This window comes from Stigmatopora nigra, chromosome 4, assembly GCF_051989575.1.
Source record: "Stigmatopora nigra isolate UIUO_SnigA chromosome 4, RoL_Snig_1.1, whole genome shotgun sequence".
Taxonomy (NCBI): Eukaryota; Metazoa; Chordata; class Actinopteri; order Syngnathiformes; family Syngnathidae; genus Stigmatopora; species Stigmatopora nigra.
In genome coordinates this window covers 7,322,494-7,346,672 of record NC_135511.1, presented here as the reverse complement: position 1 = coordinate 7,346,672, position 24,179 = coordinate 7,322,494, and the positions used below count along the sequence as shown (strand labels likewise).

The following is a 24,179-nucleotide window of genomic DNA, read 5'->3' as shown; positions in this document are numbered from 1 at the left end:
AAAACCAACATCCCAAGCAACATCCCACCTCACCCCCATCCCAAGGGGGTTCGATCATAGTAATGGTCTACAAGCCATGCATTTTTTTTGCTTATTGTCAGAAAGAGGATGGAATCTCCATCCTTTTGCTCTCTCTTTCTCTCTTTCTCTCTTTTTTCTCTCAATCTCTCTCTCTCTCTCTCTCTCTCTGGATGAGATGACGACGGGCAATGGCATCATCCCCCCCTCCCTGGGTATCCTCCCCCTCCGTCTCCTCCTCTTCTTCATCCGCGCTTGGTGTCTCTCTCTCTCTCTCTTTCGGAGCTTTAAAAAAGGTGCTCCATCGCGCATAGACACAAGCTGAGCCTCCAGAGAGGCAGAGAGCGAGCAAAACTACTGCTTTTTTCCCCCCAACATCTTTTTTATTTTGTTTTTTTATTTTTCATTTTTCTACACTCTGATATTTCAGTCTTCCTCTTATTTTTTTCCTTTTTTTGTTGTTGGGGTGGGCTGGGATGTGGGCTATGAACCACACATACCGCTAAGGAGTTTAACACTAAGTTTTTTGTTTTTTTTTGGACAATTCTCAGTCGGTGAGTTGATGATTTTATTCATGATTTTGATTATTATTACAATATCACTATGGTATACTATATCGGCATTCATTGTACATTTTGGGTTTAGTCTCACTCCAAATGGTCTCTACAACTTGTTGCTGTGTAAAATCATATACGTTAAACTTGTATTATTATTTTTTTTAATTGATTGTTTTATACAAACCTAAGCCAGCAATTTTAACATCAGCTATCAGCTAAGCAAATCGAAATGCACAGGATGCAAGTCAGATTCCAAAATGTATTTAAAAAAAAAAGACACACACTGAGCTTCTAAATGATTGATGAATGGTTCAAGTTACTGGTGTTTAAGAAAACTTATTGGCTGATGGAATTTAAGATTTATTAAAGGTCAATATAAAGAAAACTAACGTAGACACTGGAGTGTTGGAAAGAGTTCTTCAAATGAGTAGGCCTACTTTGAGTTTTTTGAAAACTCTAAAATTAAAATGTCTTCAATATTTATTAAATGATGTATAGGCTTATTTAAGGCAAAAAAATCATTACTTATGAGAGCAGGTTAATTCAAGGCAATATCATCATCATCATCATCATGCTTTTCTCTTGAAATATTAGTGCATTGGTAATGTTCTTTCTTTGCTCACAAAAACACATGGTTGAACTCTTTCTTGACTATGTTACCATCAACGTGTCTTAACATAGCTCTTTATTGAGGGTTCTCTGCCTAGTGAGTTACGGCCTTCCTGTATGGACTTTTCATCATCTACGTGTACCTGCGTGGGTTTTCTCCGGGTACACCGGCTATCTCCCATATCACAAAAAAAACATGCACTGTAGGCCAATTGACCAATCCAATTTTTTTTTTATATATAAGTGTGTGGTTGTTTGTCTCCATCTGCTTTTTGAGTGGCTGGCAACCAAATCAGGGTGTAACCTGCCTTCTTTTCCCCCTTGTTAGCTGAGATAAGCTCCAGCACCCCCGTGATCTTTGTGAGGATAAGCCGCTCAGATAATGATATGTACTATAATATATTGAAAGGAACTATCTGAAGAAGACATTTTAACAAGATTATGTTATGACATTAGTATTAAATTAGAAATTGGTTGACATGTTTGCTTCACAGGACAACAATTCTAAGATTGAGGGTTCTAAGATTGTAGGCTCCGGCACCCCCGCGACCCTGGTGACAATTATCGATATGGAAAATGAAGGAATGATAGCTTCAATAGAACACAAGAAATCAGAATTTAAGGTTTTTGTTTCAAATAACAAAAACTAAGTTACTGCACTTACAAATGATTAGAGATAATGAACACAAAATTAAATTACGTCCCAAATCTGAACATCAACCTCTTGTTCTAAAGCTATTCACTGTCCAAAACAAAGGGATGACAGACATCTGCTCGACACTCTCCAATTATGCAAATTTGAGTGGGCACTTCACTGTGTTTTACCACGTAAAATGTTTTTCTTTGTAACCTTTTATGTGTTTATATGTGCACAACTGAGAACTGGCAGAAAACAAATTGTGCCCCATAGAGTGACAAAAAAGTATCTATAATATGGAGATTCAAATTTGATGGTGTCATAACCAAGTTTTTGTCTTAGAACTAAGCAAACAGTTAGAAAGAAACTTGAAACGAAAAAAACATGAATTAAATATTTACCTTTTCCCACAAACGTTTTAATGGTACCACTGAATTAGTGTAAATGACTAGTTTAAATTTATTTCCTAAGGACATTCTTTTTGAACACCATTCTGTCTACTTCAGTGATGACAATCACTGGTTATCAAAATACTCAACACAATATTCATTAAGGCTAAATCTGTACAATCTCCCATCTGCTGTCCAATGTTCATATAAAGTGCAATTAATGGTCCTGATTGGTCGCCTAGGCCACTAATTGGCCTATTACTAGTGCCGCTACTTTTTAGGAAAACACTTAAATGTGTGTATATTGCTCTCTATTTAATTTACAAAGATACATATGTTGACATCTACTGTCTATTGATTGTAATTGTAATTGAAAGCTGTTTTTGTCATGATAAAAGTATAATGATATTTAAAGCTTTACCATGAAGTTCACAGATAACAACCCACAAACAAATAAATAATCAATAAATAATAATGAAATAGGTATTTTATAGGCCAAGTCTAGATTTTTGTTAATTCAATTTGTTAATATAAATATCCAAACGTGCACATCCTCAGATATGTTTGCAATCCGTGTCTTCTCAATGCTACACACCCTGTGGATGTATCCTAATATAGTCAATGTGTGCACATGTATCAGTGACCAACACATTTCTGCTCGAGTACACCCTCGAACATGTTGTAATGTATGTATGCGTATGTTCGCGTGCCTATTCCATCTGAGTGTGCATGAAGACGTGTAACCACTTTGGCACCATTACCTAATCGTTACCAAGGAAGCCAGATTTGAGTCAAAGCGTGAGCGTGAGTGCTCAAAAGCCAGCCAATCCATATTCCCCTCACTTTTCGGTCATTTGGCACCTCAGCGGGTGGGACCACGAGGCCAGCGGGACCCTCGCAGGATTAAAGGGCCAACGTCCTAACTTATTCTGTTACCTCAGGGCAGCCAAAATGGATTAATCTTGATGGAAATACATAGTATTATAGTATATCAAGTGTGTTGAAGACTCACAATCATGCCTGATATTTATGGAAATGTGAGGTTCATTAAAAGCTTAATCGTCATCATTGTAGGGAAAAATCTGTACATTTAGTTAATTAGAGATCTTAACTTGCAGCCATATGCTGTTGTTCACTGATAACGCAACAACAATATTGAAGAACATCTGAAGGTACTTACTAGTCAGAGTACAAATTAATAAATTGTTTGAATGGGCGAAAGTAAAGATGGTTTTTAACTTGACTGCAAAATATGAATGGATATTTTTTTCTTTTTGCACGGCAATTTGTTCCAAACACAACATAAACAAATTTAAATGAACTTGGATTACGATGCAGACACACTAAACATAAATTTAATCTTACTTTACACTAAACTTAATTCTAATTTTGTTTTAAATTTTTACACCTTTCTTCTCCCGGGTTGGCTCTATAGGCCCCGCCTCCACCCTGACTTTCAGATGCAACCTATCGAGGGTTGATTGCTTTTGTATTCCCTTCAAAATATTCTCAAAATGATGCACACAAATATCCTCACAATAGGATAACGCACGACCACTTGCCAACTTGCCCGGAAAGTAGTACTCCTCTCGTATTAGCAACGAGGAAAAAAAATAATTCAATGCTCCGCCCAGTGCTCGTAAATTACACGAGGGAGTTGCGCTGTACGCTCGTATATCAAAATTAGTCTCGTATCTCAAGATAATTATTTGCCTGGAATTTTACTCGTATCGCAAATTGCTCTAATGTTGGGGTACTCGTATGTCGTGGTACCACTCTATTTTGTGGCTGATGCGCAGATGTTTTAGACAAAAAAAATCTGATTAATTCTGATGTGTGAGGGTTTGGCATTTTAGGGTGTTTCTTTTACAATCAAACTGGAACTCCAGCAAAAAAACGAGTGTGTCCCTGACTGCTTTTCTGATGAGTGCAAACGTGATGGCAAATTCATGTTCGGGACGTCACTCAAATGAGTGGGCGCAATCGGATTTGACACTTTTGTCCAGGGAATATCGGTGGTCAGGAACGTATTTGGACCAATGTGAGTTGTTGAGGTCTTGTCCTCAAGTTAACCTGGAATGTTTTGGAGCTTCACCTTGTTAGAATGAATTGAAACTCAATGGAGTAAAGAATTGGGAAATGCAAGTGCTTTTTTATTTTAGCAAAACCAGGAAAAAACAAATCCAAATGTCAGTGTTTGCCCCTGTTAATCGCAATCCCACAAAACAAGTAACATTTATAAATGCAAAGTATCATTGTAATACTGTGAAACTAATTTTTGTCTGTTGTTTTGAAACTTTTACAATTGAATCACAACATTTGGTCTCAGTGGCTGAGGCTAACAATTGTCAAAATAATCAATTCATAATGAGTTTTTAATTTAATGTTTGGATTGTATTGAAGAATACTTAACTTTACCCATTGTGTTGAAAACAGAAGAATATTTTGAACTTGCAGAAAAAGTATACACAAATAGACAATGGTGTCGTCACTATATTGTTGACAATAAACATTCTAGTTTTAGGATTAAAGTTGGTAGGAAAAAAACACAGTCAAGAGGTTGAATTTTGGACATTCTGAAGTTAGACAAAGCCTCAAAATGATTAAAGGGATGAATGCAAATGTCTCTTATAGCAGGATGAAGTGAAAAGTCTCGGGATCCATATCTGAAGTGAAACAGGAAGACCCAGTTTAATTTGAAGCAGGATTTGTGGTAAAATTTGATTTTAAAACTTTAAAAGGTTTATCTTTAAAAAAAATAAAAAAATCCAGGGCTTTCCTGATCTGTTTTCCACGTCTAACTAGTGCTGAATAGTCATTAAAAAAAGGGAAGCCTCCTTCCAATCTAATTTCCACCTAAAATTAACAAAGGACGTCTTCCCTATTTTGCCTTTTAGAAACTCCTTGGACAAACACACAACTGCATTTACTTCCTTACGCAAACACCATGCAGGAGTCTGAGGCAAGCGTGTACCAGTTGCAGCCCAACATAATCTCAGTGCGGCTGTTCAAAAGGAAAGTTGGCGGCTTGGGCTTTCTGGTGAAGCAGAGGGTCTCCAAGCCACCCGTGATAGTGTCGGACCTGATCCGAGGCGGGGCTGCCGAGGAGTGTGGCCTGGTGCAGGTGGGCGACATCGTCCTTGCTGTCAACAATAAGCCTCTGGTGGAGCTGAGCTACGAGCGTGCGCTGGAGACACTGAAAAACGTGTCGCCCGAGACTCACGCCGTGCTCATTCTACACGGCCCAGAGGGATTCACCACCCATTTGGAGACCACTCTGTCAGGGGACGGTCGCCCTCGTACTGTGCGGGTCACCCGGCCTGCCTTCTCACCTTCTAAGTCCTACGAAAATTGCTCCCCTCAGCTAAGGAGCATTAAGAACCTTCCGTCGCCATCCATCACGCTGCTTCCCGCACAGGATCCCCTGCTGTTGAGGGAGGGGGGCCGCGGTGTTGGTGGCGGGCTGTTCTGCAACGGGCTGGAGGACAACAACGAGCTGCTGAAGGAAATCGAGCCTGTGCTGCGTCTCATTCGGAACACAAAGAAGGAGATCAACGGCGAGAGCCAGAAGAACACCGCCAGCAGGGATGCCGAGATTCAAGTTGCCTGGTAATTATTGTCCCACTTCTAACTGCACTCTTCACGACACATAACAAAATCAATTTTGCCTTCAAGTATCATTTTCATGTGTTCCACGATCAAAATCTCATGATTGAGCTGAGTGGGCAAAGGTCATTTAATTTTTTTAAATTTAACTTCATGTATTATGGCAGTGATTAGAACTTCTCAAATCCAGGTCAGTCCACCTGTGTGGAGTTTGCATGGTCTCCCCTGGCCTGTTTGGGTTTTCTCCAGGTACTCCAGTTTCCTCCCACATTCCAAAAACATGCATGATAGGCTGATTGGACGATCTAAATTGCCCCTAGGTATGAATGTGAGGAAGAATGGTTATCTGTCTCCTCGTGCCCTGTGATGGGATGGCAACTGGCCCAAAATCAGCTAGGATAAGATCCAGCCCCCCCTGCGACCTTTGTGAGGGTAAAGTGGTTCAGAAAATGAATGAATGAATGAATGAATTACATGAATTACATGAATGAGTGGAAATGTTAAATTAGGAACGATTATTGTGGTTTGGAAATGAGGTTGAGATGAGAATTTAGCAATTGGGTTATTGTCAAATATTTCAGAAGTTTTAGTGTGATTGAGTGTATTTGAAAAAAGAATGCTGGAAATTGTTTGATGTAAACATAGTCAAAAATCATATCCAGAGTCGGTAAAATTTAGAGTGCATTCTCCAGTTCATACGCTTCCACAATTATGCGGACACATGGGCTGCTATTGACAGCACTAGCTGTCCAATTCATTTCAATCCATCCCAGTCTAAATGGATTAGACATCTATCGTTGTCAATGACCCCGAAAAATGAGCATTCACAGCCAGTTGAATGAACTGAGACATTGTTGATTATCGTCAATAGCAGACAATGTGTTAATCAGTCTTATTGAAGAACCTCAGGCGGTGAAGTTGTCAATTTACCCATCAATCTGTATTCCTCTCTCTGTGGGGTGTCTGCTCGGAGTAGAGCTACTGCTCATCTGTATTAAAAGTGCCTAGATGAGGTGGCTAGTGAGGTGTTCCTGGCATGTCCCACAATAAAAGATTGGAATCAACTCTTTAGGAGGTTATGTATATTTATAGCCACAGCACAAACTTTTCTCTGGTCCTTGAAAGAAGTCAAAACTGTCCAACTAGTGAAAAATGGCTGGAATTGAAGGAGTTAAATGTTCTGGCCTGAATATATATATCACCTCACAGTCAAACATTTCACCTGTGATGTTCAGTTGGAATAGTTTTAATCAGAGTGGAAAATAATCTGCATGTATTGCTGGCTATTATCTTCATCTCTATTGTGCTCCCTATATGTAAGGAGGATGCCTTACACACCATAGACATTTTTCATTATGCACACCCAGCTTGACATGACCTTTCTATAAAATTTAGTTCCGCCCACGTTGCATATGAAGAATCCTTAAAGTGACAGAATCCAACAAACTCCTATTGACAAACATGCAAAAGAAAAAAAAAACACTTATTTCAAGTTGTAAAAAAAAGCCTTTTAAAGTATAAATATTTCAAGCAAGGATGTCCAAACTATTCCAGGCTGCAGGTTTTTATTCCAATGGATCCAGTTTAACCAAAGAGGTTTCCTCTGAAACCAGCAGCACCTGATGGCAATCAACTGATTACATTTTCAAGAGTTGAGATGATTGAAAATGTATTGTTGTCTTCAGTTGGAATGAAAATCTGCACTCACTGGAGCCTTTGAGGACTAGTTTGGATACCCTTTAAGCAAGGGAATGGCATTGAATACATTAAATCACAGTAAGCAGTGAATATGTTAATATTCCATAATACATAATAGCAGTTGTTGAGAAATGCATGGTGTTTTTGCATTACTTTGAGTGGTAGGATAACATTCTATTAATGTGTTAAATTGCCATTCCATAAGGTTCATTTGCAGAGATTACTGCAGTCATTAGCAAAGAAATAAGGGCTTACATAAATTGAAAATGTGTTTTGTTTGGAATTGCTTTTTCACTAAGTTACAATGACATTGATGAAGTTATAAAAACCCAAGCTTGAAGCAATCCAAATTCAAAACATCACCAAAATATTGGGCAGGCAAATGTGGAGACTTTCAAAATGGGTATTTTCACACTGATAAAAACAACTTGTCTTAAAATATTTATGTATTTATTTTTAATTGGACCTGGAAGTTAAATTTTCTCTGAAGTTCCCTAAAAATGTATAAATGTGTTTCCATTTAGAAGTGACTTTTGTTTCCTAAAGACCCCATTATTATTTTTAGAGAGTAAAAACATATCCCAAAACTTATATTTACTTGGGAAAGTAAATAATTAGGTAATTAGAGTACTTGGATTTTTCTTTGGACCAGCAAACTCCATACGGGAACAATTAGTATCTTAAACAGGTTTATCAGGTAAGCACAATGCTACCTTCGCCTTTGATCAGTCGTCATTTAGCTATAGCCAAATTTAGAGCTAAAACGGGTGCCACAAGAATTGGATTTTAGTCATGACTATTTGTTGTTGTAGTAGTAGTATTAGTAGTAGTAGTTGAGTCAAAGTTTTGTGCCAAGAATCAAAGAATAACCCTGGCTTGTTTTGTGTGATGTGCCGAAGAACCAGTTTGAGACATTAGGTAACGCCCCATCTGTATTTTTTCCCCCCCTACAATTTTTCTCTTTAAAACGATTTGGAGCCAGAGGACCCACGTTGTTGGAGCACAGGAAAGCCAAGCTTCATTTGACTTGAGACTGGTACTTAAGATGAGAGTTTGGACAACCATGTGGTGAGGTTCTTATCCTTCCAGTTGTCAATAATTGTTGTTGCTTTTGCCCGTGCCTCAGTTCATATCTTAAAGGTGAGTTGAGAGTTTTGTGAAAAATGTCTATTGTGTTTGAGTTATGGTCTGTTTGGACTGATTGAATACGAAGGTCCTCCAATGTCAAATTCCAACTTTGTCCAACCAGTGGTGTGACTGGAAGGGTGTTATATACGAAAGGTATTGCAGCTGAAAAAGTGGGTGGAAAAATATGGCATGATTTATTCAGCATGCAATTTGAGGTCTTTTGAATAATCTAACAGATGACTTGGAGCCAGTCTGAAGAAGTAGTCATGCCATACATAGTACCTCTTACTCAGTTCTGCATCTTGTATTTCTGAGAAAAATAATGCGGTCCTCTGCTGAAACAGGTACTTTGAGATCTTTAGTTTTCCTCTTTGCTGGTTTTCCCTGAATTAACGGATTGTTAAAGTTCTTTTGTGTAGCTCAAAAATGTTTGTCTGCCTCTCACTATAATTCCAATTGTTTCAGTTCAAGATTGACTTTTGTGCATGCAGTATGCCGACAAATTTTCTTTGGTGAAAACCATCGGAACAGAGAAAGTGAAAACAGTAGTCTTCTTTGCATCTTTTGAAAGAAGATAAAAAGGCCTCCATCACTGCACAATGTGCATTATGAGTCAATTCTCATACTACGCTTAAAAATAATCTGTTCTTTGTCTTGTTTTCTGGCAAAGCTTTGGTGTAAGGAGAAACAAACATACATTTCAATGAATAAACATCTAATTTAATGCTTGGAATGAAAATCAGGTTGAATTTAAAACAACTTTCAAGTCTAGATTTAGTACGTGTATTATTTTTAAGAAAGTATTTTTTCTGATGAGTAAACAGTTTGACAAAGATTAAGGGTGGATCCTCAATTCTATTCAGAGTCTGGTAAATATTTCGATTGTAAATGCTTTCACTCGGGTGTTTGCAGTGGTTGTGGTTTACCCCTATAGAATCCTTGTCAGGCATTGTAATTGTTCTTGGTGAGATGCACCAAAAGCTTTCTAGAAAGAAATATTAGAACAAAACTTTTAAGCCATGTGAAAGAAAATAGACATGACACACATCTAGAATTGTACCAGTAGATAGCCAACCCAAGAGTAGCTTCAGGCCATCAGATTTTGAAATCCTAATTTGGCCTAGATTGCACACATCTAGAAAGTAACTCATGATAAAACAAATGGAAGCAGTTATATTTCAAACAATTTCCTAACTCTCTTGGCTGTGTTCATTCAAACTGCCCAGGAGAGCATTGTCACAGTCTGATGCTGGTTTGGTTTTTCGTGTTGCAGAGCCCAGGTGGGCAGTGGTAAGAGGAGTTTCCTGTATCCCGTTGCTTCAGCAGAGTATTTAGAAGCAGGTGAAGGGTGCAAAGATATTGCCTTGCTTGTCGTCATTGCCAGTTTGTGATCTTGTCTCCTCTTGTATTCACTCTTTATCGCAAATTGTTTATTTTTGGTTTCCTTGATGTTGTTTCTCATTTTTATCCTCTACGTTGAGTAGTTGCAGAGTTGTTTTACTCTTATTGTTCTCTTGTATTACTTCACTCATCTCCTCAATTATCCTCAGTATTTCAGACACTTTCAACCTGGTGTCAAGACTTCTTTTATTACCTACTTTACTTAGACTATGTACCTCCTTATTTAAATCCACTTTGTAACATGTTTCCTTTGTTGAGTCATCTGCTTTAGGCTCCAATCTTACATCTGTATTCGTGGATCATAACACATACCAGAGGTCCTTTGGGGCCAGCTGCACAGCCGGATTGTGGAATTTTCAGACTAGTGGCTCGGGGTGTTTTAGTAAATGGTCGCCAATTCCTTCGTCGTATTGCTAAAGGTTGGTTGAGGCCAACACAAATTGGCTGGGGGACATCCCTAGGTCCGAGGGTGCAGATGATGTTCCATTGGCTATACCTGGAGAAATGTTGCCAGGCCTGTCTGACAGTTCATGCCTTGCAGTCTTATTTTCCTTATGACTAAAAAGTATCTTATATACAGTACATGGATGACTAGAAGCCACTAGACACGTTTCTATATAAATGGTGACCCTGGTGCATTTGGTATCCTGAATTGTACCATGACCGAAGGGTCAGCGACTGTTGATATACCCTCCGTCAAGGCACTAAATCCTAATTTGTCCACAGTAGGCTGACTGCAGCAGTGTGAATTTTTACGTGTGCTAATGTTAAAACCTAGAAATGAATCTTCTATGTAAGTACTCTCTCTTTAGTGTATCTAAAACTATTTGTGCTCGGATTAGCAATCACATAGTGGAAAGTAGGATTCCGACTCATTAATAATCAAGGTCATTTGTCCTAATAGTACTGGGTTCTTGACGACTCAATTTACACTGCTCTTTCACTCGCTTTACTCCATCAGATACTTATTTGCCCACCTAATTATTTTCTGGTTCACTTGGTAACAGTAAACTTAGCAAGATACCAAAGCCACTTAGCCTAGGTAAAATGTTGAAGATTGTTGTATGTGTAAAAATCATCTAGGAGGCCATGTTTCTGAAAAAATACATTCATTTATCATGAAAAAAAATATTAAACATTCTATTTCGTGGAGAGAGGCTGTGCATGGAGCAGCTTGCTGCTTTTACTGAATGAAAACAAAAGGTTATGCGTTCAATAAATGCACTCATGATGGTAACGATCAAATGATGGATTGTGAATGCATCAAACCAGGTGATGACATTGAAACTGAGGATGGATTCGATAAAATATTTATAGGAGCACAAATTGAAATTTGTGCAAGTTTAGATCTACTTAACTTGTATAAGGTTAAGTGCATATTAGGATCGTCTTGAAACTCTTTCTTTCCAGATTGTAGTAGTGTGCCTGTTTATTGTTGTGGAATGATTGCATTTACACAATATATCTTCCCCCTTTTCCAGGGACCTTGGCGTAGGTAACGGGACTTCACAGCAACTGCCAACTGATAACCAAAAAAGACGGGAGAACATGCCGGTGGTGTTGCACAACAGTGAGGGCGAGCAGGTATGAGCAAAAAGGCTGGATTTATTCACTTGCCTTTGTTCATTGAAAGCCAAAACGTGTTCAAGACTATCTTTTAGATTAAGCTTCTGGCTTGGATTCATTATGTTGCCATTAGTGCTGATAGTAAAGAATAGAATATTCTTCCGCATGCAGGTTTCCAACCAAAACCGAAAAAACATGGTTCACAAGCGAACCAAAGCGAAGAGGCAAAACTGAAACAGTTCACTTCATCCTTGTGAACCGTTGCACTCTATCTATGTATATATTTACATCATTTGTGCTCTTTTAATAGACGTTAATTATTTACCATCTTTGCGTGAATTGTGGAGGCTTACTCTACCTCTTTTAATTACCAAGTTATGTGCACAACTAATGTATTCAATTTAAACGTAATGTGCTTTATAGGAATAAAACCTCAGTGCCTGGATCCTTTAAAATACTTATGAAAACACAAGTACATTACACTGAGAGGTGTTTTTAATTAAACTAACCCATGTTGTACTGCTGATTGAAAAGAAGAAGAAAACAAACATCTACCCCCCCCCCCCCCCCCCCCTTTCTTGTTGGAAAAGTGTTTTTTTTCTTCTGTTGGTTAAATGCTCCTCTTGTGACAGAGAAAGATATTGTGTAGGTCTTTAAAGCTCAGTTAAAATGGTGTCAAGCAGCTGGCAAAACGGAGTATTGATGACCACACAGTCTCTTGTAAGATTCCGTGCTGCCACCCAGATTGTTTTGGCCCAAAATGATACAACACTGAAAGCGCAATAGTCTAAGTTTGGAACATCCAAGTACATTGTAATCCTCACTTGTGCTTTTAGGGAGTGAGCTGGCATATTTGTCTAAAACTTGGCTCTGCATCCTATCACTTTGCCTGCCAGATCCTTCCGGGCGACAAACCGCTGCCACGGCGGCGCCGTTAAATCCGGATTACGCCGATGGTGTCCTAATCTGTACGTGCTTTGCGTTGATCCTGACCGGTCGCCCGCCACTGACAAAATACTTAAATCCGGGTAAAATAGAAGGAGGCACACGGCAGCAGACACAACCTTCTTTTTTGAGACCACTTGTGCCCCTTTTGGACAGTACAATTAAAAACACCAAAACAGGAAAAGACATCCTGGATGTTTATCTGAGAGTTAAACGAGAATACCCCCCCTTTTTCTTTTTAATTTTATTTTATTCTCCTGTCATAATCTCACTTCATTGTCAATTATATTAAATCTAGTCTCAATAATAATGATGTACTGTAAATCTAAAGTCTTTGGAAGTGAAATAGATTGCATTTCATAATGAAATAAGTCAACTTTTTGACATTTTTATTGACATTTTGTTTTATTTTAATTTTTTTTAATTCTTTGTCTAAACATAATTAGTACAATAATATTCAAATAAAAAGCAAATTCAAAGAACAAATAGATGATATGAAAATATTTCCAAACTTTGAATAATTTGTAAATTGCATATTCAAAATCTTGTTTTAGAACAGGAATGGAAAAATACAGTTATTTATTGTGTCCTCTGAACACACAAAAGGAAGTTGCGTTACTTAGCGCTTCAATTGATCAAGTCGCTCAGGGCAAGCAAGAAATCTATTCAGACTTCAATCTAAGTGTTACTTTCTCACACTCTACTGCAGGATAACCCACGCTTCCTCAACTCCTCATGCAGCCCTATAATGCATAATGTAAGGTCTTAGTAAGGCCTGGAATGTTGCAACTTTCGTTCCCCATTAAAAAATCAGGATATCCGTCCCTGTCACTACTGCAATTGGCTGTTGCAGTCATGCGCACATTGTCCGTCATCCGTGCAAATTGTTCATGCTTTGCCAGGCACGTTCGTCCTCAACCGCATATATTTTTGACTTTGAATCCCCTGCATAGCCCATCCCCAAAAAGTTGCGCTTTTTGATGCATAAAAAACAGTGTCGCATTAATAATATTAATTATTTTTGTTTTACTTAATAAACCCCCAACTGCCCCTTTTGGTTCAACACTCAAAGAAGAAAATATAATTTATGATAATAATCTTTGATTATTAAAAATACATAATCTTAAACATTAATTTACAAAAAAGTAGTTTTTAAATCCAAATATTTTGTGCACAAAATTGATGTTGTTTTTACCCTCCTAAAACTATAATAGTTTTTTCAATGACTATTATTTTTATTTATTCTATAGAAGTATTATCCAATTTATTTTCTTAAATATAGTGATGTTATTCTGTCACTATGGCGAGAATCATTGCAATTCATTCAAATTGCAAATAGACAGGATGGTTTGTCAAAAAAGACCTTTTGCATAAAATTGTATGAACATGGAGCTCCTTGTTTAGAAATACATTTGAAATAAAAGCCTTATTGTAATATTTCACTTACAACATAGGTCTTGAACAAGTACAAAGGAACTCCTGTTTTGCAAGTGTTATTGATTCTATTTGTTTGGCGTTGTGCTGTGACTAACAAACCAAGGAGAGCCACGAATGTTCACCATTGATTACAACGTTTTTAAACGGTGGTCCTTTCATCAATCAATGGATGTTGAAAGGTTACCTACCATTAGTGCCTGATTAGATTCATCACGAGGCCTTCAAATTAAAACAGGAAGTCGATAGGGAGCATTCTATAAGTCAGTCTGTCTCCTACTTTATCAACTGAAGTAGGACTCGACCTTTAGTAGCTTTTATTAATGTCAAGGTGCAATATTTTGTTTTTTTTCTCTGTGTATCCCCGTCAGTGTAAAAATAATGGCACAAACAATAACAAAGCAAGCCTAATGTTTTGGATTTGAATGATTGTTAATTTTATTCATGCTTGTTCTTCTATTCTGATAAAATTAAGAATTGGACTCCCAAAATGAGACATATTACTACAGAATGACATTTTTTTCTTTACCTAGTGTGACTTAAACTCTGAAAAAAGACCATAGTTTTTACATTTATGAACTATATTTTCCCAAAAAATATGTTTTATTATATCTGACGAAAAGCACTGATGCTACAAAGAAAAGAATCTTCTTTCATTGAATGAAACTGCTGAATCATCATTCTTTTAAGGAATGAATTCACTACATTGGGATTTTTTTTGGGGAACAACATTTGTAGCTTTTCTTTATTTTTGGCGTGACTGAATAATGATCAAAATTCTTCATTCTCAGGGTTCCGATGTGGGTATGATGTCTCCCACCAAGACCCTTCTGAATGGAAGCCCATCCAAGTGCCCCCGATTTTTCAAGATCAAGAACTGGGAGACCGGAAGCGTCCTGAATGACACACTCCACCACAGCTCAGCAAAGGTAAGGCATGTAGGCAAAACATGTTCTGCTAAAGTATCAAGAAAAGAGTCTGCTTAGTTAACAAAGCGTTTGGATTGAATGCCATAGTACCATGGAAATGCTAGCTTTTATTTTTGGATAAAATATGATGGAATTGATCCTTCTGTAATTCTATGCATTTAAAATGGGATATTCTACAGTATTTATAAGTACTAAAAATTAAAGTATGGAGCTCTGTAAGATCTGGAACTGCAATTTCCTCCCGATAGAGTAGGAACTGCTTTAAAGGAAAAAAAATACTAAAATGTCCCCTTTTAATTTTTTTTAACAGATGGCATTTAGCATGTTTAGCAGTCCATTGAAACTAGTTTTTTTTTTAGTTGTACTTAAGTGAATGCTTTCTTTTTAAATTAAAACAAATCAATACGCAGTAATTTTATATTACTAACTGTTAAAAGTGTATGTTTGTCAATAGAAATCAGCATCAAAGTACAACATTGAGAATTTTGTCAATAGAAATCAGCATCAAAGTTTTGTCAATAGTTCCAAAATGACATCTGTTAAATGTACATATTTTTGTTTGATTGTTATCAAAATGCATTTAATTCTCACACATTGTGAGGTGCTAGAATGCCAGTTCAAGACACTCAATACTCATTTCCTTATTTTTTTAACACAATTAAATGAAATAACAGTTGGCAGACGGTAAACAAATTATAAAATGACTATACAAATGACAAACACGATCCAACAACTTAAAACGATACAATTAACTTTTAATTGGAACTGCGTGATACTTTGTGAGCCAAACAAAAGCAGTTTGACTGTTTGCTGCATATTTTAAAAATTATTCTTAGGCTTTTTGAGGGCTGCTCCATTTGGAACACCCTGAACCGATGACGTAAAGTGACAGGTGGCTGCAAACGCTTGCTCGGCGCCACCGTGGCGGAAGGAAAATCTGCTTTGAGTCATGTTAAGGACTCTTTTAAAGCAAACTTAATGAAAATGAAGTATTGAATCGACGTGTCATGGCCTGCAAATAAGGGAGCAGTGGGGGGGCTTGGGAAAGAAGAGGGCCGAGTCCGCCGATTGGCGGTTATCGGCAGTTACCAGGCAACCAGGAAGTTGCAGCTTTCAGCTGCTGCGCGATTTAACGCTGCCTCTCTCGCACTCATCCAAGTTGTGAGCACATCGTTTTATTAGCATGTCGGTTTTGATACATCTTCCAGCCAGCCGTCAATGCCCCAATTTGCTTTTTATTTCTAATGCGCGCTTATCCCTATTCTCATCTTCTTTCATTCCCCATCTCTCTAACACTCCCCCTACCTTAATCTTTTTCTTTTAATAAAGTGTATTCTCTTCTTTTTAGATGTTTTCTTGTGCCCTCAGTGTCACTTTTTCATCTCGCCTCCAATTTCAACTTCAGCTTCATAGGTGCCCTACTTTTCTTCAGCCATTTTCATTTAAACCACTCACTATCTTCTCTGTGAAAGTCTTTCAGTCAGCAACTCATTTGCTGAAATGAACATTTTGGTTTTTCAAGGCGTAGGTGTGAAAGAGGGTCTCGTTCAGATGCAGTGTGAAATTCAAACTTCAACATAACTGAAATGACTAAGAGATGCCAGTTGTTGGGTGATACTGACTTTCCATCACTTTGGGTTTGAGCTCAGTACTGCTTTTAAGTAGATGAGTAACTTAGTACTAACTAAACACACCCTCCATCTGGGTTGGGGCAACTCAAATGCACCGGGGCACTGCCCATGGTTCTGAAGTGCATTTTTTTGCCCCCCTCAGATATGTCCAAGGAAGTGCTCAGCCTTTCTGTTGGTTCCTGGGCAGTAATTTTGTTCACTGCATTAGTAAAACGCAAGTAAGAATATGTACACAAATGAATAGACATCACTACATGCATACAGAGATATAGCTGCTGATTCCAAGATCAACAATAAGATAATATATATTAGTGTTAACTTTCTAATTCACCCAGGTGATATGTCTTAATGTTAAACCTTCTCTGTCCAAAAGTGTAAACATCAGAATCTAAACAACCACAAAGCTAGTATACCAATCTTTTATATGGCAAATAATTGAAGTTTCCTGTTTGACATGTCCAAGCAACTGAAAAAGAGAAAGGCCCCCTATACCAGGGGTGGTCATTATGTCGATGGCCATCTAACAAGTCACTCGGCGAGGAACTATTGCATGACAGTAAAATTTGATCCAGTCCATTAGTTTCCTTTTAACAATGTCTCATTTGTACCGAGACATCGTAATATGCCCAGCGCAATACTCGCGTCGCAACGCAATATTTGGATATTTCTTTAGTTTCCATATCACTATTATTCTTTAACATACACAGCCTCACCTAACATAGACACGCTGTGACAGCTGCTCGTCAAGTGATACATTTATCTTGGACATTTCAAACTTGTGCCACAATGATGCTGCTTATCCTCGTCGTGGTCAGGAGGTGCTGTAGCCTATCCTAACTGAATTTGGGTGAAAGGCAGACTACACCCAAACTTGTTGCCAGTCAGTGATAGGGTACACAGAGGAGAGACAACCATTCACAATCACAATGAGTGGGAACCGATCCCAGGCCAAGTAAGATTAATGTATAACAACCCAATATGAACTTATAAATAAATGGTTTTAATGAGGTTGTTTGGTCAGTCCGTAATATCAGTCAAAATATTCACAAATGCGTGGAATGTCTTCCTACAGTGTTTAACACTGTCACCGAGCAGTCAATATCCGGCTGGCAATGAGAGAACTTCTTTTCCGTAAAAGTCTGGCAGTCAGTGAGTTCATGCATCCGCTTATTTTATCCCTCTGCTCAATTTCCTTGCGGTGTTTGGACTGGCCGCCACGGACGGTTTATTTTGGCCGCTACTGCGTTGCGAGTGCGTTTTCCCCGAGATGAGCCAAGTTTGGACTGACACCGGAGTTGCTGTCGCAGCCTGTCATCGTCTGGCGTAACGAAGGCTGAACGACAGCTGACGTTATAATCAGCCAAGACGGTTCTGCAAAAATTATTCTGTTTGCATCGCTTCCTCTTCTTCTGGATTTTCTACGCTTCATCCTGTCAGAGCGCATACATGAGTCACCGCCTCAATTGTATGTCAGCCATCTCGTATAAAACAATCATGATCCCCTCTGGGCGTTAGGCTGAGTATTACAATCTATTCTTTTAAAAAATATATATTTAATTTGAAGTTAATAACATACTTGGAGGGGTATCTTTTAAACAGTCAATACAGTGGCTAACGCAGCAGTTCTTAACCACCTCGTTGGAGCTACCGAACCCCAACCAGTTTCCTATGCGCATTCAGCGAACCCTACTTTAGTGTATCCCCTTAGAGGCTTAGACCGACTCACCAAACTTCTAGGTTTCAATCGTCCCTAGGTTCAGAGCTACTGGTCTAACCTTTGACTTGCCAGTACTTTTACCACCCCCTTTTTGTGGTGAACTTGTCTTCAGACTTTTCGGTGTGTCTTGGACTTTCATCTTCACTTTTGATGATCTTCACGAGGATGCTCATCCTATCTCAGCCAAGTCTGGGCAGCCAAATTGCTTGGAAAACCAATTGAAAGGCACCAGGAGACAAACAACGATTCACACACATACTCAGGAGAATTTGAACTTGTCAATCAGAACCCAGAAAATACCCACCCAGGTTTGGAAAGTACATGACTACAGGAAAAGCAGAGGCCAGGATTGAATCCTTGATCTTAGAACTGAGCCAACCGCATCAACCATTCAACAACAGTGCTACCTTGAACATGCCCACTACATTTTTTGCCAAACTGAAACAACTCTCAGGGGCTTTATTTATTTATTTTTTTTCAACCGTCACTTGTTACTTCTATGATACAGTAACATCTGTAAACATCTGCTGTAATGTAGCTACCAATATCTTTTTTTAAGATTCCATCATAATATTGAAATCACAAAAAGTCATTGTTAACATTAGCTTTACAGATGCAATGCAGTAAATGTATGCCATGGATTTTTCCTCCCCAGATGCCTACTTGCGGTGAGAATGTGTGCCAGGGATCCATCATGATGCCCAACCAGCACACCCGCAAGCCTGATGAAGCCCGGCCCAAAGAAGAGCTTCTCACCTTGGCCACGGATTTCATCGACCAGTACTATACCTCCATCAAAAGGCAAGATTTTAATTAGTGTGTAAAAGTCCGTAATGGTGGGACGTTAATGCTGGAAACGTTTTGCTGTGGCGCAGAAGTTTAAATGTCTCTTTTTCCGGATACTTTTCATATGCCGAGAAAAACACAAGACCCATTCCATGAATCATGTTTGTATATAGGTATTTATGTTCGAAAACATGAATAAGTAGACAATAAATACAAAAGGCAATAATGAAATATATTTTTTATTAAATCAAATGCACTACTTGTTGTTGGTAACCTACGGCAGACTATAATTACGCTGTCTAATGAGGCTCTGGATAGGCTGCACCTGTCAATTGGAAAGATTATCTCAGATAATGAGAAGTGCTCACAAACACAGACTTTTGTCAGGCTTCCAAATGAGGCATTTGCAAACATCTGCTTTTCTTCTGGAAAAGATTTTTCCCTGAATTTGTATCAAGAGCCGTAAACCAAACCAATATAACTCAATCCGAATCATGCGTTTTTTGCTCTGTCAATCTAAAACTGTTGGAAGGAGGTCTTTTTTTTTTTTTAAATTCGACTATAATTAAAAAGATTCTCACCAGAATGATCGAATACTAACTTGGATTGTAGCCCTATTTTAGAGCAAGAGGTCTTTTGTGATATGATCAAAAAATACTATTAATTAATTACTATACTTTTAATGATGATTAGTGCACAGCTGCTATGAAAATTAGATTCTAAATTGGATTACATGAGGGCTTTTGTTAGTGATCGGGCGCTAATCACTTGTTCATTTTTATTTTATTTATCAATAAAACAATGTTACACATCCTTCATAATCAGGACATTATATGAAATTATCAACACTTACATAAAAAAACATAGTTTATCTTGATTTAAACACTATGATTCTGTCTGATTTGCCAGAAAATATGAGAAACATAGAATTATGTATGTTTGGAGCCTGAAGCAGACCCGCTTAAAATCTTGGAGATACTTTGCAACATTTTTTAAACTCAAAAAACCACACAAAAGCATGAAAAAAGTAAGAAATAGAAAAAGAAATAGGGACAAAAAGGTCAACAGGATCTAAAAAAAGGTTACTGATGCAAATGAGGAAAAAAAAACACCACCTACACAGCCAGAGGATACTAAACAAGTTTAGTCAACACTCATTAAAAACAATTAGCGAGGTATATTAAGAAAGAAATGGCAATTGTTACTGACAAATTGAAAGGCAATACCTCACACCGTTCTCTTTGTTCGCATGCGTTTAAATGCTATGCTGACGAGATGGAAAAACAACGCAGGGACCTCGCCCAAAATGTCACACTCCTTGGCTCTGTAATGTAAAACATAACCAGGCCAGCATCAGAATCTCACAACTAATGAACAGAAAAAAATCACAGTTTTCACAGGAACTCCATTAATTTCCTCCATACCAAACACATTTTCGTTTTTCAAATCACATCCACATTTTATAGCAGTCTGAATGCCATGTGGTTGTTTTTTTTTTCTTCCTCTATATTTATGTTCATTTCATTGCTATTCTAACTTTTTAGGTTTCCAAATGGTAAAAATGGGTAAGTTACCATCACCTTTTTTTATCCACATCTATTTTAACATTTTCTCGATTTTAACATTGTTGGGTTCATTTTTCCTTCGCCCTTATTCTAAAGGTGTATTCACACCAATAGTTCACTTTCTCTGGTCCAGAATTTTTGGTGCAGTTCATTTTTACATTGCAATTTTTGCAAACAACCCAGCATTTGACTGCAAACCTTAGATGGTAACATGGTAAAATATGGAAGTAAACAATCATGAAGCTCATTCAAATGGTTCATCCTGCCTGAAATCTTTGTGGGACATTTGGCAAATTGGACAATATCCGTTTTATGTTGGCTCTGCCCAAATATTTAGAAGACATCCGATCTCATCGCTTCATGTAGAACCTAAACCTACTGAGAACCAATCATTTCCCGTAATACTTGAGGCTAGGAAAGCCTGCTTCATGCAAATAGATTCATGATTTCAGTTTTGGTCCAAACCATTGTGCAGTCACTGTCACGCATGAAGCGACCCACACCAGACCTCACTTCCAAATGAACCGACACCACTTCTGATGCCATGTCTTGGGGATTTTAGTCCACACTGGAGTTCCCTTGTTGGTATTCTCACAGGCCTTATAGGTGCATACCAATACCTTTTTAGGTTTGGACCGAACCAAACAGGGAAAGTGTGAACACGCCTTAAATGGATGAACTGGTTAAATTCTTTGGTTGGTTGCACCACATCTTGGTTACCTTTCTATTAACTTGATGTGTTTCAAGTGAAATCACTTTCGATATGGATCTTTTTTTGGGGAGTATTCTCTGCATCTTTTAAGTGACACTCAATTTTCTTTTGGAACACAGATACAGTTCAAAGGCTCACATGGACCGTTTGGAGGAGGTAACTAAGGAGATCGAGATTTCGGGAACATACCAACTCAAAGATACGGAGCTCATATATGGCGCCAAGCACGCCTGGAGGAACGCCGCTCGTTGTGTCGGGAGGATCCAGTGGTCAAAACTGCAGGCAAGAATCTATTATAGTTATTTTTTACTTTGTTGGTGCATCATAACAGAGTGAATTTCTTGTAATGTAATGAGTTTCTGGCAGAAGTGTGATAAGTTTCGTATTGAAATGTCAATGGTTTCATATAAATTTATAATTGAAGGTTAACACCCGCAAGTGTTTATTTTTAGTTTAATTCCGTCCTCATAATTTGCATGTTTAATAGTCAAATAATGTTGATTCATAGAGGTGTGATTGTCCTGTCAGACTTGTTTGTTCACTGATCTGCAATTAGAGGTTGTCGTTATTTTGTTGGTCTTAAATGTGGTTTTAATTTTGTTTTTGTTTGAGTGTGGATTGTCTGTTATTTTCTTTCCTGTTTTTGTTCTTTCCCTTTACATTTTGCATAATAGGAAACATATTTTGTTTTTGTTAGGCTAGCTCAATCATCAAGTGTTCTGAATACAGATGTTTTATGTATTGTGGTGTATTCTGCCGTCTACAGTGGATATTAATCAGTGTATATTTGTTTTCCGTAAATGTTTATCTTCATCCCCCATTTTTGAGTGATACATTTTAATTCCAGGACACCTTTTTAAATTGAGTGTCTCCCTTTTTGCAAGATTTTGATTTGTCACGGTATAAAAACCATCTTTAATTATAAACTATATGCAAGAGTAGTTTGACATTTTGCTAGTGCAAGTGATGTGGCCATGACTTCCAAATTCTAGATGTGGAGGAAAAATTCAAGTGTCTCCTACATGGCAAATCCCTCCTTTTTGCCTGAAAACTGTTCTCCTAAATTAACAATAAGCTGAAATGAAATGGAAATTTGAGATTTGATTTTTAAGTTCTTGTATTCACTCTTTTACGTGGCTGTAATGTGAATCGCTTCGTCCTTTTGAGTAGTTTTCAGAACTATAAGATGTTTTAGGGGGCTGAAAATTAATGTAATAAGTTTTTAGAGGCAAATAATCAAGAATGTTGCAGCCACTATCCTTTATTAATACAAGGAAACTGGATCATATTATCATCACACTATCTTTCTGCGAGTCAAAGGATAGACTACAAAACATATAATAGCCTTGAAACAAAACATATGCTTGAGTTGTTTCATCCCTACAAAACATTTAGACTGCTTAGGTTTTCTGGTCATTCGAAAGTAATTTGTCCACATTTTCTTACAGGTGTTTGATGCAAGGGACTGCACTACAGCTCATGGAATGTACAACTATATCTGCAACCACATCAAGTACGCAACCAACAAGGGCAATCTGAGGTAAAAACAAACAAAAACAACAAACAAACAAAAACACAATCTTTTCAATATTAGCCTATCGCGACCCAATCACTGCATAACTCGGACGAATTTCTCTGTATCGACTTTCTATCTAACGCCTCCTAATCACAAGTGACAGTTCATCTTAACTCAACGGCATCACATTCATAGTCAACGAGGCTTGACCTTTGGGATAGGACGACTATCTTTTGAATGGCAGTGGCGTCTATTCAATTCAATTCACATTGCTTTGTAACAAACAAACTCAGAGCATCGCTTGAGGCGATTGCTTTGTTTGCATCATCTACATCAGGTCAGGGGAGGTTCTGCTATTAATCAGTCTTTTTGAGAAATACCATTGGAATTTTGTTTGGTGGACGAGTGTTTATCTCTCCGGCCTCAGATTTCTGGGATCAAGGATTCAATTCCAGGTTTAGACCTACCTTTGTGGAGTTTGCATGTTCTCCCCAGGCTTGCGTGGGAATTCTCTGGGTACTCAATTTTCCTCCCACATCATGAAAACTTGCATGGTAGGCTGGTTGAACTCTCTAAATTGTGCCGAAGTCTGTGTGAGTATGAATTGTTTTCTGTACCTTGAAATTGGCTGGCTATCAATTTAGGGTGTCCCCCGCTTGTGGTTGGCTGGGATAGGCTTCAGCACCCCCTGCCAACCTTGTGAGGATAAGCGGTATGGAAAATGAACTTTTTTTTAAAAATCGGTAGTGCACAAATGAAGCCTATTGGTTTGTGTACACAACAGCTGGTGCAATGTGTCTGATTGAGCTTGGCTCTCCATTCAAATGAATGCATGCTCACAATTTTCACACTATGCAAGAGGAAGGATTTTTCAGATTTTTATCTCCCTTTATGCTAATAAAGTACGTAATAGCCTTCAATCCCACTCTAATTATAATCCAATCTTAAACCTTATTTACGTATCATAATACCTCATTAATTCAGTGTCTAAACCTTCCACAACTGTTTTTTTTTATTTTTTTATACACGTGCAATAGTAACACAAAGTGAAGGGAAAAAAATACTTTCTGAACTGATGTTTCTCCATTTCGCAGGTCGGCTATTACCATCTTTCCACAAAGAACGGATTGCAAGCGGGATTACCGTGTGTGGAACTCTCAGCTCATACGTTACGCCGGGTACAAGCAGCCCGATGGTAGCGTCCTGGGTGACCCTGCTAACATGGAATTCACTGAGGTACACACCAAAACTATTGTTTGTTTGGGAATTATCAACATATTCCCTTTCCTTAATCATTCGTGTTTAATACTAAATTGATCGGAAACAATCTCCAAA

General features: G+C 38.0%; 1 protein-coding gene across 2 annotated transcripts in view; it reads left to right on the top strand.

The window, feature by feature from the left end:
* The first annotated feature begins 332 nt into the window (after positions 1 to 332).
* Positions 333 to 24,179, top strand: part of nos1 (nitric oxide synthase 1 (neuronal)) — a 42,416-nt gene continuing 18,569 nt past the window's right edge. The window contains exons 1-9 of one of the 2 annotated variants that reach the window (XM_077714936.1): positions 333 to 572; positions 5,108 to 5,819; positions 11,525 to 11,627; positions 14,780 to 14,917; positions 18,921 to 19,066; positions 20,596 to 20,616; positions 21,448 to 21,610; positions 22,777 to 22,868; positions 23,939 to 24,080. In XM_077714936.1, the coding sequence (XP_077571062.1) occupies positions 5,158 to 5,819; positions 11,525 to 11,627; positions 14,780 to 14,917; positions 18,921 to 19,066; positions 20,596 to 20,616; positions 21,448 to 21,610; positions 22,777 to 22,868; positions 23,939 to 24,080 (1,467 nt within the window). In that variant the 5' untranslated portion in view covers positions 333 to 572; positions 5,108 to 5,157. The remainder of the gene's footprint in view (positions 573 to 5,107; positions 5,820 to 11,524; positions 11,628 to 14,779; positions 14,918 to 18,920; positions 19,067 to 20,595; positions 20,617 to 21,447; positions 21,611 to 22,776; positions 22,869 to 23,938; positions 24,081 to 24,179) is intronic. The other variant, XM_077714937.1, reaches the window with a different exon arrangement.